The sequence below is a fragment of the Eleutherodactylus coqui genome, chromosome 12, assembly GCF_035609145.1.
Source record: "Eleutherodactylus coqui strain aEleCoq1 chromosome 12, aEleCoq1.hap1, whole genome shotgun sequence".
NCBI lineage: Eukaryota > Metazoa > Chordata > Amphibia > Anura > Eleutherodactylidae > Eleutherodactylus > Eleutherodactylus coqui.
This window is the reverse complement of record NC_089848.1, coordinates 104,410,356-104,425,887: the sequence shown is the minus strand read 5'-3', so window position 1 is coordinate 104,425,887 and position 15,532 is coordinate 104,410,356. Positions and strand designations below refer to the sequence as shown.

At 48.8% G+C, this 15,532-nt stretch overlaps 1 protein-coding gene across 2 annotated transcripts in view; it reads right to left on the bottom strand.

The window, feature by feature from the left end:
* WDR37 (WD repeat domain 37) overlaps window positions 1-15,532 on the bottom strand; it is a 142,545-nt gene that overhangs the window by 54,324 nt on the left and 72,689 nt on the right. For both annotated transcript variants that reach the window (XM_066585147.1, XM_066585146.1), the window contains 2 exons: window positions 12,600-12,695; window positions 8,029-8,093 (listed from right to left, as the gene is read on the bottom strand). In XM_066585147.1, the coding sequence (XP_066441244.1) occupies window positions 8,029-8,093; window positions 12,600-12,695 (161 nt within the window). The remainder of the gene's footprint in view (window positions 1-8,028; window positions 8,094-12,599; window positions 12,696-15,532) is intronic.

Here is a 15,532-nt window from a genome sequence, read left to right as displayed (position 1 = left end):
CCCCTTTCGCACCCGCAGTGTATGGCTTTTTGCCCACAGGACAAAAAAAATAATATATCACACACTGATTTAAATGGCTATTTAGCTTAATGGGTTCCAGAGGTGTTCTTTTTTTCAGCGGAAATGCATAGTATTTCACGCATTTCCTTGCGAATTGATTCTATACTTGCGCTCATCCCGTCCATTGACTTCTACGCGGACCTTTGGTGCGCAAATGCACACAAAAATAAAGCATGCTACATTTTTATTTTTCGTGCGCGCGAAATCTGCCTGCAAACAAGAAAAATGTGTAAATGAACCTATTAAAATCAATGGGTCCTATTGTCCGTGTATTGCGCTCGCAGATTTTGTGACCGCAAAAATGTGTGCAAACGCACTTGTGTGACTCCGCCCTACGGAAGCTATATGGGTATTGTGATTTTTCATGCACAAAGGTTTCCATTGCCTTTAAGAGGAGTCGGATGATGGCTAAGTGTACAGGACACGGGTTACAGAGCTGTGAACGGCTCTCTTACATGGAGAGTCAATTATAGCAACAAAAACGGGAGCGAAAGATCTTCAAAATAATAAAAGTATAATATTTGGAGAGAAAAGAAAAAAGATTGAAGACACTGAAGGAAAGAACAAACCGCAATCCACAGCAAAGCTGTTAATCAGTCAGATAGGGGTTAATTTACACGCCATTCACTCACTGCATCCACATGGTTAGCAAGTGAAACGCAGAAGTGTGAGAAAGTGGGTTAAACAGATGAGCCAATAGTGAACAGCGCTTCCAACGGGAGACGGAAAGTAATGGCGATCATACCTGTCAACTGCACGGAATAAAAGAACATTGTGCCAAACTAAAGACGGTTGTAACTTCAGCCAATTGTACATCCTATGACATTAACCCTTTCCAATCCACTGTCTGACGTCTTCCTACATTCTGATTGAAGCTTGTACAGCTCCAATGTCAGAAGACGTCCGACAGGGTATTCTTACCGTCTATTGCCAGCCACTTCGCTGTCAGAGGCTCTCTGGTGCACACATACTGGCTTTAGCCAGCAGATGGCACTGTTGTATAACAGCAAAAAGAGAAAGCCTTTTAGGAAACTCTGAATCCAGAATTGGATTAGAAAGGGTTAAACCAGGGGGTGAGGACGTTGCTTCTGCACCAAGGTGTCTGGAAACGTGACTCGACTAGACCTAGTTCACAATCTACATCTGAACTCATCCACTCACAGACATGACAGAAGTACAAAATGTATGAACATTTCTTATATTCTTAGAAGCTCAGTGCTTTATATAGCATTACTCCAACCAACAGCCGACCTTGATCTGTATACCACAGTCACTTCTGTATACAAGCATGTTCTACGAACAATGGCCAGCGCTATGGCAAGTAGATGAGGCGCTGAACCGGTGAGGGGACAGAGCGATGATTTAACAAAGTTTATTTTTTAACCATTTGCTGCCCTCTCTGCAAATTGGGTTTATCTTGAAAAACACCTTCAAAAGTGGTGAGTGTGTTTTTGTACAATCACAAGACAACTATCCTTTACAAGGGTCACAGGAAGTATTTTTATGCAGCGTTGTGCTTTACTGTAGACTAGTAAATTATTAGAAAATTAATAGCACCAGTGTTTCTGGTGGAGCAAAGTGCTACACAGCTATGCTGCATGCGTGGGACAGACACACAGACAACTCTGCTACATTACACGGGCGTGTCACAGACACACACAGCCGTGCAACGCACACACGCGGGCGTGTCACAGACACACTCGCGGGCGTGTCACAGACACACACGCGGGCGTGTCACAGACACACACGCGGGCGTGTCACAGACACACACGCGGGCGTGTCACAGACACACACGCGGGCGTGTCACAGACACACACGCGGGCGTGTCACAGACACACACGCGGGCGTGTCACAGACACACACGCGGGCGTGTCACAGACACACACGCGGGCGTGTCACAGACACACACACAGCTCTGCGTCACAGACACACACGCGGGCGTGTCACAGACACACACACAGCTCTGCGTCACAGACACACACGCGGGCGTGTCACAGACACACACACAGCTCTGCGACACAGACACACACGCGGGCGTGTCACAGACACACACACAGCTCTGCGACACACGCACGGGCGTGTCACAGACACACACACAGCTCTGCGACACACACACGGGCGTGTCACAGACACACACACAGCTCTGCGACACACGCACGGGCGTGTCACAGACACACACACAGCTCTGCGACACACGCACGGGCGTGTCACAGACACACACACAGCTCTGCGACACACGCACGGGCGTGTCACAGACACACACACAGCTCTGCGACACACGCACGGGCGTGTCACAGACACACACACAGCTCTGCGACACACGCACGGGCGTGTCACAGACACACACACAGCTCTGCGACACACGCACGGGCGTGTCACAGACACACACACAGCTCTGCGACACACGCACGGGCGTGTCACAGACACACACACAGCTCTGCGACACACGCACGGGCGTGTCACAGACACACACACAGCTCTGCGACACACGCACGGGCGTGTCACAGACACACAGAGCTCTGCGACACACGCACGGGCGTGTCACAGACACACAGAGCTCTGCGACACACGCACGGGCGTGTCACAGACACACAGAGCTCTGCGACACACGCACGGGCGTGTCACAGACACACAGAGCTCTGCGACACACGCACGGGCGTGTCACAGACACACAGAGCTCTGCGACACACGCACGGGCGTGTCACAGACACACAGAGCTCTGCGACACTGCACGGGCGTGTCACAGACACACAGAGCTCTGCGACACTGCACGGGCGTGTCACAGACACACAGAGCTCTGCGACACTGCACGGGCGTGTCACAGACACACAGAGCTCTGCGACACTGCACGGGCGTGTCACAGACACACAGAGCTCTGCGACACTGCACGGGCGTGTCACAGACACACAGAGCTCTGCGACACTGCACGGGCGTGTCACAGACACACAGAGCTCTGCGACACTGCACGGGCGTGTCACAGACACACAGAGCTCTGCGACACTGCACGGGCGTGTCACAGACACACAGAGCTCTGCGACACTGCACGGGCGTGTCACAGACACACAGAGCTCTGCGACACTGCACGGGCGTGTCACAGACACACAGAGCTCTGCGACACTGCACGGGCGTGTCACAGACACACAGAGCTCTGCGACACTGCACGGGCGTGTCACAGACACACAGAGCTCTGCGACACTGCACGGGCGTGTCACAGACACACAGAGCTCTGCGACACTGCACGGGCGTGTCACAGACACACAGAGCTCTGCGACACTGCACGGGCGTGTCACAGACACACAGAGCTCTGCGACACTGCACGGGCGTGTCACAGACACACAGAGCTCTGCGACACTGCACGGGCGTGTCACAGACACACAGAGCTCTGCGACACTGCACGGGCGTGTCACAGACACACAGAGCTCTGCGACACTGCACGGGCGTGTCACAGACACACAGAGCTCTGCGACACTGCACGGGCGTGTCACAGACACACAGAGCTCTGCGACACTGCACGGGCGTGTCACAGACACACAGAGCTCTGCGACACTGCACGGGCGTGTCACAGACACACAGAGCTCTGCGACACTGCACGGGCGTGTCACAGACACACAGAGCTCTGCGACACTGCACGGGCGTGTCACAGACACACAGAGCTCTGCGACACTGCACGGGCGTGTCACAGACACACAGAGCTCTGCGACACTGCACGGGCGTGTCACAGACACACAGAGCTCTGCTAACACTGCACGGGCGTGTCACAGACACACAGAGCTCTGCTAACACTGCACGGGCGTGTCACAGACACACAGAGCTCTGCGACACTGCACGGGCGTGTCACAGACACACAGAGCTCTGCGACACTGCACGGGCGTGTCACAGACACACAGAGCTCTGCGACACTGCACGGGCGTGTCACAGACACACAGAGCTCTGCTACAGTACATGGGCGTGTCACAGACACACAGAGCTCTGCTACAGTACATGGGCGTGTCACAGATACACACAGCTCTGCTGCATTACATGGGCGTGTCACAGACACACAAACGTCATTAAGAGATAAAAGTGAAGCTGTCACCAGGTTCATGCAACCCGAACCATGGGCTGCATGAACCTGGGACAGATGTGCCCATTCGGCCCAAGTACATTTTATTCTGAAACGCTGCTCTTTACACTCTGTTTCACATCTGTTAGTTGTGATTTTCAGGTGGTTTTCATCCTTTTTCTGCTGTTTTGCTGTCTGTAATCCATTTTCAAGGAGGGTGCATGTAGTTAGCCTAGCATTCTGCCATTAGTTCCCTATCCTGCACTTGCTTTGCCTCAGTTCCCATGCTGCATCGCTCTCTCTCTGCTACAATCAGCAGGGACGCGGTAACTAAATGCCCATCCCTCTGCTTTCCTAGAACGATTAGGTGTTTAGAGACATTCTGGTCAAATGGTGAGTAAACCCACTGCAATGTGTGCATAGATGCTGTATCACCAGGAGAGGCAGAGACCGTAGAGATAGTTATAGTGTCTGCAGATCTGTCAGCCTGCAGTCTCTGAGTGTCGGGGGCTGCCTGTGAGGATAGACCCTCCCCCTCCTGTTGCTAACGAAATGTCCCGGTGGTGTCCTTGTTCGTACAGAAGCTCTGTACCCAATAACAAAAAGAGTAGATTGCAAAGAAGCTGCAGGAAGCCCCCTAGTGGCAGCCCCTTCAAACATGATTTGCAGTGACAAAGGACAACATTTTTAAGCAAATACATTAAAGAAATAAGGAGAACCCCACACGCTAGTATATGAGTAGAAGTTGTCTGAAAAGTTAGTGCCCCTTTAAATTCCCCTATAGCTCCAGCTCAGCGATCCAGTCCTTTTCCCTGGCTGCAGTGATAATGACACATCTACAAGGGAAAACTGACAACAGAACGGATCCAATTATTTTCTTTGAGGCAATTTGTGGCAGTTTTGATGCCGGATCCTTCTCTGCACTGGGCAGAAAAACATTGAATGCAGCATTTTTTTCTCTCCGGCTATGGACACCGAACCGAGGCAAAAAAATGAACTAAAATACCATCAGTTGTGCGCGGCCTAAAACAATCATCCAGACATGACTGATATATGGGAACGCAGACATGGGTACAAGTCTCAGGGACAGATGGCTGGCAGCGGCGGGTTCCCCTCACCCCTATTGAAGGGACACATACACACTACATCCACTGAGCATACATATCTATGGGGAAGTCGGCTCAGCATCTGGACAATGGAATCTTATCTGTATGGCCAAGCCTAGTATACAATATACATTAAAACGAATACATACATATAAAAGCTTGTTTCTATTAATTGTACAAACCTGAAGAACTCACATTCAGTTATGGATTAGAAAGAATTCCAATTTGGTCACCTTCCTTGATTATATTCCATGTACAATATACAATACATAGCATACACACGGCTTCCACAATGCACAGAAATAGGACATGCGGCGGTTTGTTTGCTGCGCGAGATTTCACGCGGCCAAATCGTGGCTGTCTGCATAGGATTGCGTTTGTTAACGCAATCTAATGCACGCTTCCAGCGGCGGAAATCCGGCCACGGAGTTTCTGCCCGTCTGCAGGCGGTCTTAGGGCGCCTGCACACGAGCGGAAATTCTGCAACGGGATTTCCTGCGGAATTTCCGCCCCTGGAAGCTGCCATAGGTTTGCGTTAACAAACGCAATCCTATGCAGACAGCCACGATTTGGCGCGGCAAACAAATCGCAGCATGCTCTATTTCTGTGCAGGGCTCGTAGAGAAACGTCACTCACCAGCCACCGACCCCGCTCTGCGCATGCTCCGGCTGCCCGGCAACCGTCACATGTAAGAGTCGGGGCCGCGGGAGAGGTGAGTGCCCGCGCTGCTCTCTGCAGACGCTCGGGTCGGGTCCCGCTGAGAGAATTCTCGCAGCCGGATCCGACCCGGCCGTCTGCAGATGGCCTAAAACTAGTGTAGAACACCATCTAAGAGACGGAAAAAGCCAGGCGACGTAGAAAAGCAAAAGGAAGGAAAGAGGAAGAAATTTCAAGGGGTTCAGAAGAGACGAACCACAAAACGTTTGGGTTCGAGGTGAACCGAACTTTTAGAAAGTTCGACCTAAAACAGGCTTCAACTGTTTCGGCTCGCTCATCGCTACTCTTCAGCCTTTAGCATGTCTTGTGCATATCGTCCGCTCCCAAGAAGAAGAGATCTTCTTGATTATCATCATGAATACAGGGCAGAACTTCCTACCCCTAGTGGAGCCTACATTACATGTACATTCAATCTTGGTCAGTTTCTTACTAGAAGAGGGCAATGTGCTCACAGAGAGCTCATCACAGACCCCCCCTTTGTCTGGAAAGGTTTAGTACAATAATGATCCTGCATCATATACTCCTCCGACCCATCAGCTCCAGATCCTTGTGCAGACTGTGTGTTTTTGAAGGAGACAGTTGATAGATATGATACTTCTAAAGATTAGATTTACAGTCTCTGTATCAGGGGTAAGCAATCTTCAGCCATGAACAACTCCATCAGTCCTACCCTCGTTTCACCCGCAGGGGGCATGATGGCGGCTGCAGGTTGCTGACCCCTGTTGAGTGTTAAGCAATCACATCCACACATGCACACAGAGAAACAGAGAAGTTACCCAGGAGTCTCCACCCCATATTTCCCAGCTTCGCACTTTGCAGTTGCGATACCGGCGTGCCTTCTCTGAGAAATAATGCGAGCGCTATACCAAGCACAAGAGAACATAAAGATTTAGCATTTTGGGCCAAAGTTATGAGTGATCCTTATGAGGTGGTCTGTAAACATAGGGGGCAGTCAGCTAAGGATTACCTTGTACAGATCAATGTGCACAGGAAAGCATACAGGGATGGGGTTATCACACACCAGGCCAGGACGAAGCATCGAAAAACCCATACAACACAAGGGTGACCCAATGATAAGCTGATTTCAAGAAAGGGGGAGTCACACTTTTAGGGGATCCCCAGCAATACGCTTAAAATTGTCAGGGAACTCAACAGCATCACAGCAGGAAAACTGAACGCATTCCTAAAAAATTCCTAGACGCGGCAGGTCCTCCAGAGCAAGATAGGGGGATCGTTCCAAGAGGAAGTTTTTGAGAATGTGTTCGTCTTTAGTAAGCCGAGTGCTGTTTCTCTTTAATGGCATCTAAGGGTGTTACGGAGCCCCAAAACATTTTTCTGATAACTGCGACAGGTGGTGGATAAAATGAAAAAAAGTCACTCGCCCGCCAAATCAATCCCCTGCCACTAGTGTTTAGCTAGAGCCCGGTCCCCTTGCAGCCCTCCACTTTCTGCTGCGGCATCGGTGACCACTGCAACTAATTAGCGGCTGAGGCAAGCCGGTGATTGTCATCAGCAATCATGTCCCTAGTGTCGGTGATGTCTTTAGAGAACAGTAAGGGACCAGGCACCAGCAGAATGAGATCAGGTGCGGTTAGTAGTGCCATATTCATCATTGCACTCCAAGCATGCTTGGAACATGGAAAACATAGGAACCAGGACTGTAGGACTGAGCAGTGACTGCTGTAAGCTCTATCCCTCCCGATCCTGGCTGGCTGTGCTCCGCCTCTTCCCTGACATGACTACATTAATACTCCCCCTGACAGGTGTGCTCGCTGGACTTGAAGGGATTAACCCTCTGACGGCAAACACACCCGAAGAGTTCTGTGACCTGTATAAAGGCACATGCACTCATGGAGTGGGAGGGAGAGAGCCGATAGCCGCACCTGCCTGGTACTACAGTCCTGGTTTCTATGCTCTGAGTGCTATGGTGAATACGGCCCAGGACTCGTTTCCAGCACCCTGAGCAAGTATCAAAAAATTTGGGGGTTGGATAATCTCATTAAGGGCGGAAGGGGGAAGAGTATTCGTGAACTCAAATATGTATACAGGCCAACCACAACCCAATCTAAGAATCTCAGATTACATCCCAAATACTAGACCTACCTTGCTAGTTGATGCTTTGTAGGTGGTCTTCAATTTCTGTGACAGCTGGCTTGTACTGTGACTAGCTGCAAAGACAAAAAACACTAAGTACCTTGTGTGATCCTACATTGCTGCAAGATTCTAAAGGACTGGCCACGCCAAGGATGGGCCGGGTCCGGCAGAGCGAGAGGTGCTGATCGGGGATCTGCCTGTATAATGTCCCAATAGATCCCATGAGCACGGCCTCTCCTGATAGGCCATCTGGGAAAGCAGAGTGGCAACCTAAATGGATATCGCTTACTGTAACGAGTAACTAACATTATCCAATATGAAATTATTGTGTACATCATGACATGACAGCTTCATGCCAGCAATGAACATTTGTGCACTTCCTAAATGACAAGCGTGCATGCCTTCAGGTGACGAGCACAGCGGGTGACCTACGACGTTGTTCACATAACGGATCCCGGACCACCAGAAACGGAGGGAAATTGGCAGCAGAAGTTGCTATACATTCTACCGTGTTTCCCCGAAAATAAGGCACCCCTGAAAATAAGACACCCCTTGAAATTTGCAGAAGTCTCAAATATAAGGCACTCCCCGATAGTAAGGCATAGTAAAGTGTGCAGACAAGTCAAGAGGCCTGTCCCCTGCTGCCATCCCTGTTGTCTCCTACCTCCAGATGTATAGGTAGATCTGCAGACAGTCTGCTGTTATCCTGTCCCTGCTCTGCTTTACGAGTGTGCTGTTGTGAGCTCCCCTTGCTGGCTGGAAAAGTCCATACTGTACGTTCTGTTCCTGCTGTACATGTCTGCTGTGATGAGCTCCCCCTGGTGGCCGGAAGCTGCAATACCATCCCTGCTTACAAGTGGTACAGGAACTTCTGTCTGCAGACAGGTACGTTACTTATTTTTTATGGCTCTGTGTGTGAGTCAGGCAACCTGTGTGTGATTCTTAAGGCTGGGTTCTCACAGAGCGCATTTCCAGCGGAAATCTCGCAATTTGGCCACAGTGATAAATAGCGAGATTTCCGCTGGGAAAGCGCTGCTTCAAAACCCACGGCACTCAGCCGCTTGTTTTGAAGCGACCTGGCTGCACGCTTTTCCGTTTCTGTGCCCGGTGAATCCGCACCACAACGCTGGCTTCTCCCAGCTTTGCCATGACAGATTTGCTGTCCCATGTGGACGAGATTTCTGAGAAATTTTGTCCACAAAGCTGGCCAATTGAGGGACTAGCGGCCACAGACGGATTTGCTGCGGTGAAATAAGACACTCCCTGAAAATAAGACGTAGCGCATATTTGGGAGCAAAAATTAATATCTTATTTTCGGGGAAACAGGGTACTATAATTAAAGGGGTTGCACCAAAGAAGATGGAAAGTTCTCTTATCCACAGGATAGGGGATAATTTGCTGATCCGTGGGGGTCTCACCACGGATCTTCAGAACATGTCCCAACTACCTGTCACTGCAGGGATGTCAGAACGAATAGAGTGCTGGGGGAATATTAGCAGTCAATGCACCATTCATTTCAGTCAGGCTGAGAGAAATACCTGAACGGCACCTGCTCAGGTATCTCCACAGTCTCATTGAAAATTAATGCAGCGGCACGATCAGCGCTATATTAAGTCTCCTCCACACTGCGAGGAGTAACCCCAATAGTGAGGAGGAGGGGGGACATGGGACCCCCATTCTCAAGATCAGTAGTGGTCTCATCTGTGAGACCCTCATGAATTAGCAAGTTATCTGCTATCGTATGGATACAACCCCTTTGGTAAAACCCCTTTTAAAGTCATTTGCTCTTCTTCCCGATCCCACTGAATAATCTATAGGCCGCCTATTGACAACTTTTCTTCCTACTTAGTTTTCCATCATTTCAATGAATTTGTCACATGAAGAGAATCGGCCTACCGACGGCGCGGGAAAAAGGAGAATTAAAAAAAAATCTGTACTGCGCATGTCCGGCCGCGAGCCATCCGGACCATCCGCAATAGAAAGAAATACAGGTAGGCATGGATGCCAGGCTGCTGCCGGCCTTATACCACTGAAGGGGTTGGAGGACGGAGATTTTTGCAGAATGAGGCAAGATCGAAACTAATGCTAGGAAAGCAGAGTCATGTAACAACGGGTAGAGGGGAAAGAAATGAATGAATCCTAGTTACATCAGAGGGAATGAAGATGTAGTGACACACTAATCAATCAGCCTTTATTGTCCTTTTAGATTGCACTGATATTAAAATCCATGCTGACCGCCGCTTGTTTCATTTTTATACACAGTGGCCAAAAATCAGCTTATGGGGGACAAATAATTGTGATTCTGATGGCTTGTTCTCATAGGCGGCCGTACCTCTGGGAGATGTAACGCCGATCGGTGAGCATGTTTATGTTTGCTGAACGGATCGGCCGAAGATATTGTAAAAAGGACCATTACCCAACCTAACTACAAAATGCCGGCTGCTGACGGCTGACGGCTCCTTATTGGGGGTCGGGGTGGGGGAGAAATAAGTGGCGGAAGCAGTGAGAGGAAGATAATTATGTGTCAGAACGGAGCCGGTCACCCAGCATAGTATGGAGCCAACATCAGCGCTTGTAACCGCAAGCAGTTAGTAGGTAGAATAAATCTGATTATTTAGCTAAATGGTTTATGTCACCATGTCACCACCATCGCCCCTGCTGTAACGAGGATTTTGGATGCATTGACACGTGCTAAGTTAGCTGCAGCAAAAAAAATAAATAGCCAGCAAAGGTGCCCACAATGTTCAAAAAATTGACATCCACTGAATGGCCACTTTATTAGAGCCCCCTATCTAGTAGCATGTTGGACCGCATTTGTCCTTCGGAAACGCGGCAATTCATCATGGCGTAGATTCCACTGGGTGATGAAATAGTTCTGCAGGAATATCGGCCCCTGCGGACAGGAAGCTTCTTGTAGTTGTCACAAGTTAGATGGAGGTGCTGACATGTTCTGACCAGCTGACAGGAAGGGGTCATCAATTCATGCTGCTTGTGCCAAATTCTGACCTCCCATCAGCACTGAACAACAGAGATCTGGATTGATCTGACCAGGGGATGTTTTTCCGCTGCTCAGTGATGCAATGTTTCCTCTCTTTTGCCCCCTGGAGTCTCACCTTTCTGTTTCGCTAATGCCCATTGTCCACGGGCAAATTAAAATTTCTCCATCTGTGCAAGGCACCCATGCGGACGATCCGCAGTTCAAGCCGCCCATAGGAAACCACAGGCGTCCGCAGCTGAATTAAGAGCATGCGCATTTGTTTTGTGGACCTTTTGGTCTGGACAACAAATTGCAACATGTTCCATTTCGCTGCGGCTCCCATACGGACGGCTTTAATTGAAGTCAGCGGAACTTGTCTGATCCGCGGCCCGTCTGCAATTGAATTGTGGACGGGCCGTGGATTCCACCGGACAGCAGGAGATTTAAAGAAAAAAATCTCTACTACGCATGTGCACAGGCCTGCACTTCCGCAGATCCGGACAGGTAAGCACTGTCCTCAGCCGCGGGCAGGGTCGGATTTTGCTGTGGGCTCCCGCATGCAGAATCCGACCCACCCATGGACATGAGGCCTTAGACACAATGGTTCTGGAGCTGGTAGTCTGCAGTTATATCCCATCCGTGCTAAGGAACAGTGAGTTGTGTGTTCGGACATGTTAGTTGGAGCACCGCTGCTGTATTTGGTTCCTCTGGACTGTGCAGCACCTATTAGTCAGAACGATTCCTAACATCCTCCTTTGATCCCTTTTGGGGGTGAGTTATTTTGGTAAAACAGGATCCTTTTTCCACACCGTTACATGAGACAACTCCACACGGTCGGCAGTGACGTCCCGGCCCCGACTATTCTAGCACTGATGACCGACCTCGTTGGAAGTCGCTTAGATCGCTGGATTTTCCCGTCTTATGTGGATTCACACAAACTGATCCACGGAAACCTCGTCCGTGATTTTATGCCGCACTCCGGGGTGACGGGTCTCATCTCCATACAGGGAAGCTCCAATCGTGAAAGGGCCGGGGGCTCTAATAAAGTGGCCAATCAGTGTATTAAAATACATCAGTGAGGGTCTGTCTTGTGGCACCCATCATTCACTAGAACCGTGTTCTTCAGTCTACGTCCCCACTGGTTGGAGAACGACTGACCAGAACGTAAAAGCTGGGATGATCTATTATGTAACATGCCACTCCGCCTTAATTCATGGGTGCCCGCCGATGCCATCTTTTAATATAGCTCAATCAACGGAGGGCGAACTTTCTCTAACCCAATGGATATGAATGAAAGCCTCGACAGCCCCATAAGAGAGGAGTAGATAGTCTGTGGCTTTCCTGTGGTTCTACACCAATATCCTCTGCAGACGGCAGACCACAATGTGGGATCCAGTCCTTCCTGGATAACGAAATTCACAGATGCCAACCAGTTCACTTCTGCTTACTTAAAAAGCAGTGGATCGAAGAATTCTCCCCTCCTTAACCCCGTTGTAACCATATATGTATGCCATGTGTCCAGCCGCTATGCGCCGGCCGGAAGCATCATCTGCATGTATTACACACAACCCCAGGATATCCTCCGGACCGCACCGTTATTTACCTTTTGTCTTCATTTGACCTTTGTTTAGTTCCGCCCCATCGATCGCCTGTCCTTCTACAGCCAGTCGCTCATTCAGAGTGTCGATTTCACGTCGCACTACAATATAACGAAACAAGCCGTTAACTACAGAAGGGTTTGCAGATCTTCAGTTGGCAGCAAACATTTTACGTTGGCATCCATCTTTCCAAGCCACAACAGCCCAGAGGTACGTTCACACGTAGTGGATTTGGGGCTTATCTGCACAAAAAACGGCACCATTTGGAAACAGATCTTGCTACGGATCTGAAGCAGATTTCACCCTTTTAATCCAAGGGGTGCAGTCCGCTTCAGATCCGCGCCAGAATGCACACCAATGATGCGGATTTTAGTGCACATTTCCCACTGTGGAAAATCCGCCCCAACTCCTTTAAGTGTGAATGTAGCCTTAAAGGGGCTGTCCAGTTGTAAAGCATTGATGGCAATCAATAGCAGATCAGTGGGAGACCGCTGCCTTAGACCCCTAATGAACTACTGCTGACCTATAATTACGTTAAGGCCATTAATAGTAGAGCGGTGGGGTCTATCACCCGGGGCCTCCGCTGATCAGCTGTGACGCTCATGTACGGAGTTCATTTCTTCAGGAGGCAGACAGCTCTGTTCCCACTGCAGTGGCCAGGCTTAGAATTGCAGGCATTGAAGTGAATGGGAACTTTGCCTGTAATACCAAGTCTGGCCAATGCAGTAAGAATGGAGCTGTCTGCTTTCTATAGAAATCATCTCAGCGTATAAGAAAACTGAGCAGCGAACAGCTGATCAGCAGCGGTACCTGGCGGTGGACTCCCACCGATCTACTATTAATGGCCCAATCCTAGTTGTAGTCAATCAATAGTTCACAACGCCTTTAATCAAGGTTGAACTTTAAATGTATACGGATTTTAAAAAAATAATAAGTTGATGAATGGACAATTTAAATAAAGATGCTGTGCCGACTGCATAACCTGACAGGTTGGTGTGTGACTTCTACTTACCTCTCCTGGGACCTCGCATCTCCTGCGCTGGCAGCTCTGAGTCTTTCCTATAAAGCAATGTTCTATCATCGGGAACTTTTTTTTTTTTCTTTTTTTTTCCATTTGTATCGGTCAATCCCTTTAAGGGACATAAAAGATCTATGCCAATGGACCCACCAGCTCTCCTGACATATCTAGGTTAGTAAATATTTGTGCTTCCCATAGAACTAAAATTCTGGGGAATCCTTTTTACCAGAAAATTACATTTTGCTGCCCCTCTGTTATTCCTCCTGGAAATGTGTAAGTGAACTGACAACTGGGTTTCCGTTGCAAAAGGTGCGCCTCTCTACAACACTGCCCAATGGTGCCAACAACTTTAAGGTACCTTTACAAGGACCAACCGGCCGACTATACTGTGCCTCACACAGGAGCAATAGCTGTTTTATGAATGAAGGCGTAGTGAGATCTCTCCAGCACACTGACCTCCATTCACAGTAAACACTTCATATCTGCCCGTTCATACAGGCAGAGAATCGGTTTTTGGTTATGCTAAAAACCAACAGATTCTGACAAGTGAGCCATTTCTTGCCCCGTTGGCAGCGGCGAGTACACAGGACGACTATCATCCGAATTCTCCGTTTCTAGTGATGCTTCAGGCAATAATCACCCCGTGTAAAGGTACCTTTAAACTGTGCAGGGATGCTACCTACTGAGAAAGGGAAAAACACCCAGTTGTTAGTTTACTCGTATGTTCCAGGAGGAATAAGAGAGGAACACCACAACGAATATAATAGAAAAGATGCTCCAGAATTGTTATTTCATGCCCGAATTTCTTACAACAGGCGTCTCAGGAGAACGGTCAGAAGCGCTTCAGTAAGTTGAGGGGCGGAAGAAAGAATATGGAGAAAACTTAAACCTGCCAGTAGGACTCAATTACCAATAGTTGTTACAACTATGTGATTACCCATCAGCTCATTTTACTGGTTGCTACACGTGTAAGGATACGTTCACACAGGTATGGATCTGTAACAAAATATGCTGCATAACATGGTAAGGATTTTAATCTGGATCCACACTATGGAGGTAAGAAAAAACTAGAGCTCCCCTTTATAGCGGGGACCCCACAGCCGGGCGATGATAATAGACGGGGCCGAGACCAGAAGAAAACGGAGTAGCAATATATAAATGAAGAAAAAGGTCGGCTTCAATGTCTGAAGTCTTCTTTATTTCAGGGAAGAGACCTCCTATAAACAGACATCAAGGAGCCGGACGCGTTTCGGCTCGTCCTGCAGCCTTTTTCTACAGCCTGTTGAAACGCGTCCGGCTCCTTGATGTCTGTTTAAACAAGGTCTCTTCCCTGAAATAAAGATGATTTCAGTAGTTGAAGCCGAGCCTTTTCCTTCATTTCTATCCCACAAGAGATTTCACCTTTCCTATTGAGGCGTGAAGCCTGCTGTGGATCTGCAGCACAATCCTCTCATGGTGCGGATTTGGACGTGGTTTTCGGCACAGGTTTTGGTACGGATTTTCCGTACATTTGCCCTATGTGTGACACGTACTCCGACTTTCAATTTTTTCTAAATTAATTCAGATATCCCTTAAAAGGGATGAAACGTATAGTATAGCGGAACGTTTCACCAAACTGTATGAAGCTATACTACAGATATAAAGTCAAATGTACAACAGAATATTAACGGCAGCGCTGCAGGGATACAAAACGGAAGAAAAAAACGTGCATCGCGCCAACATCAAAATATCATCTGTGTTATAAATCAATAAACACACTACAACTACAAAACCACGAAGGAGCAAGATATTCCCCTCACAGGAGTGAATACCTGCCAACATGCAGTACCAAGTCATAGAAAGCTAAATACAGTATAAAAGTGAGAACAGTTCAGATAGTCCTATAAACTACAAGCGCAGAATAAGTGATACATGGTAACA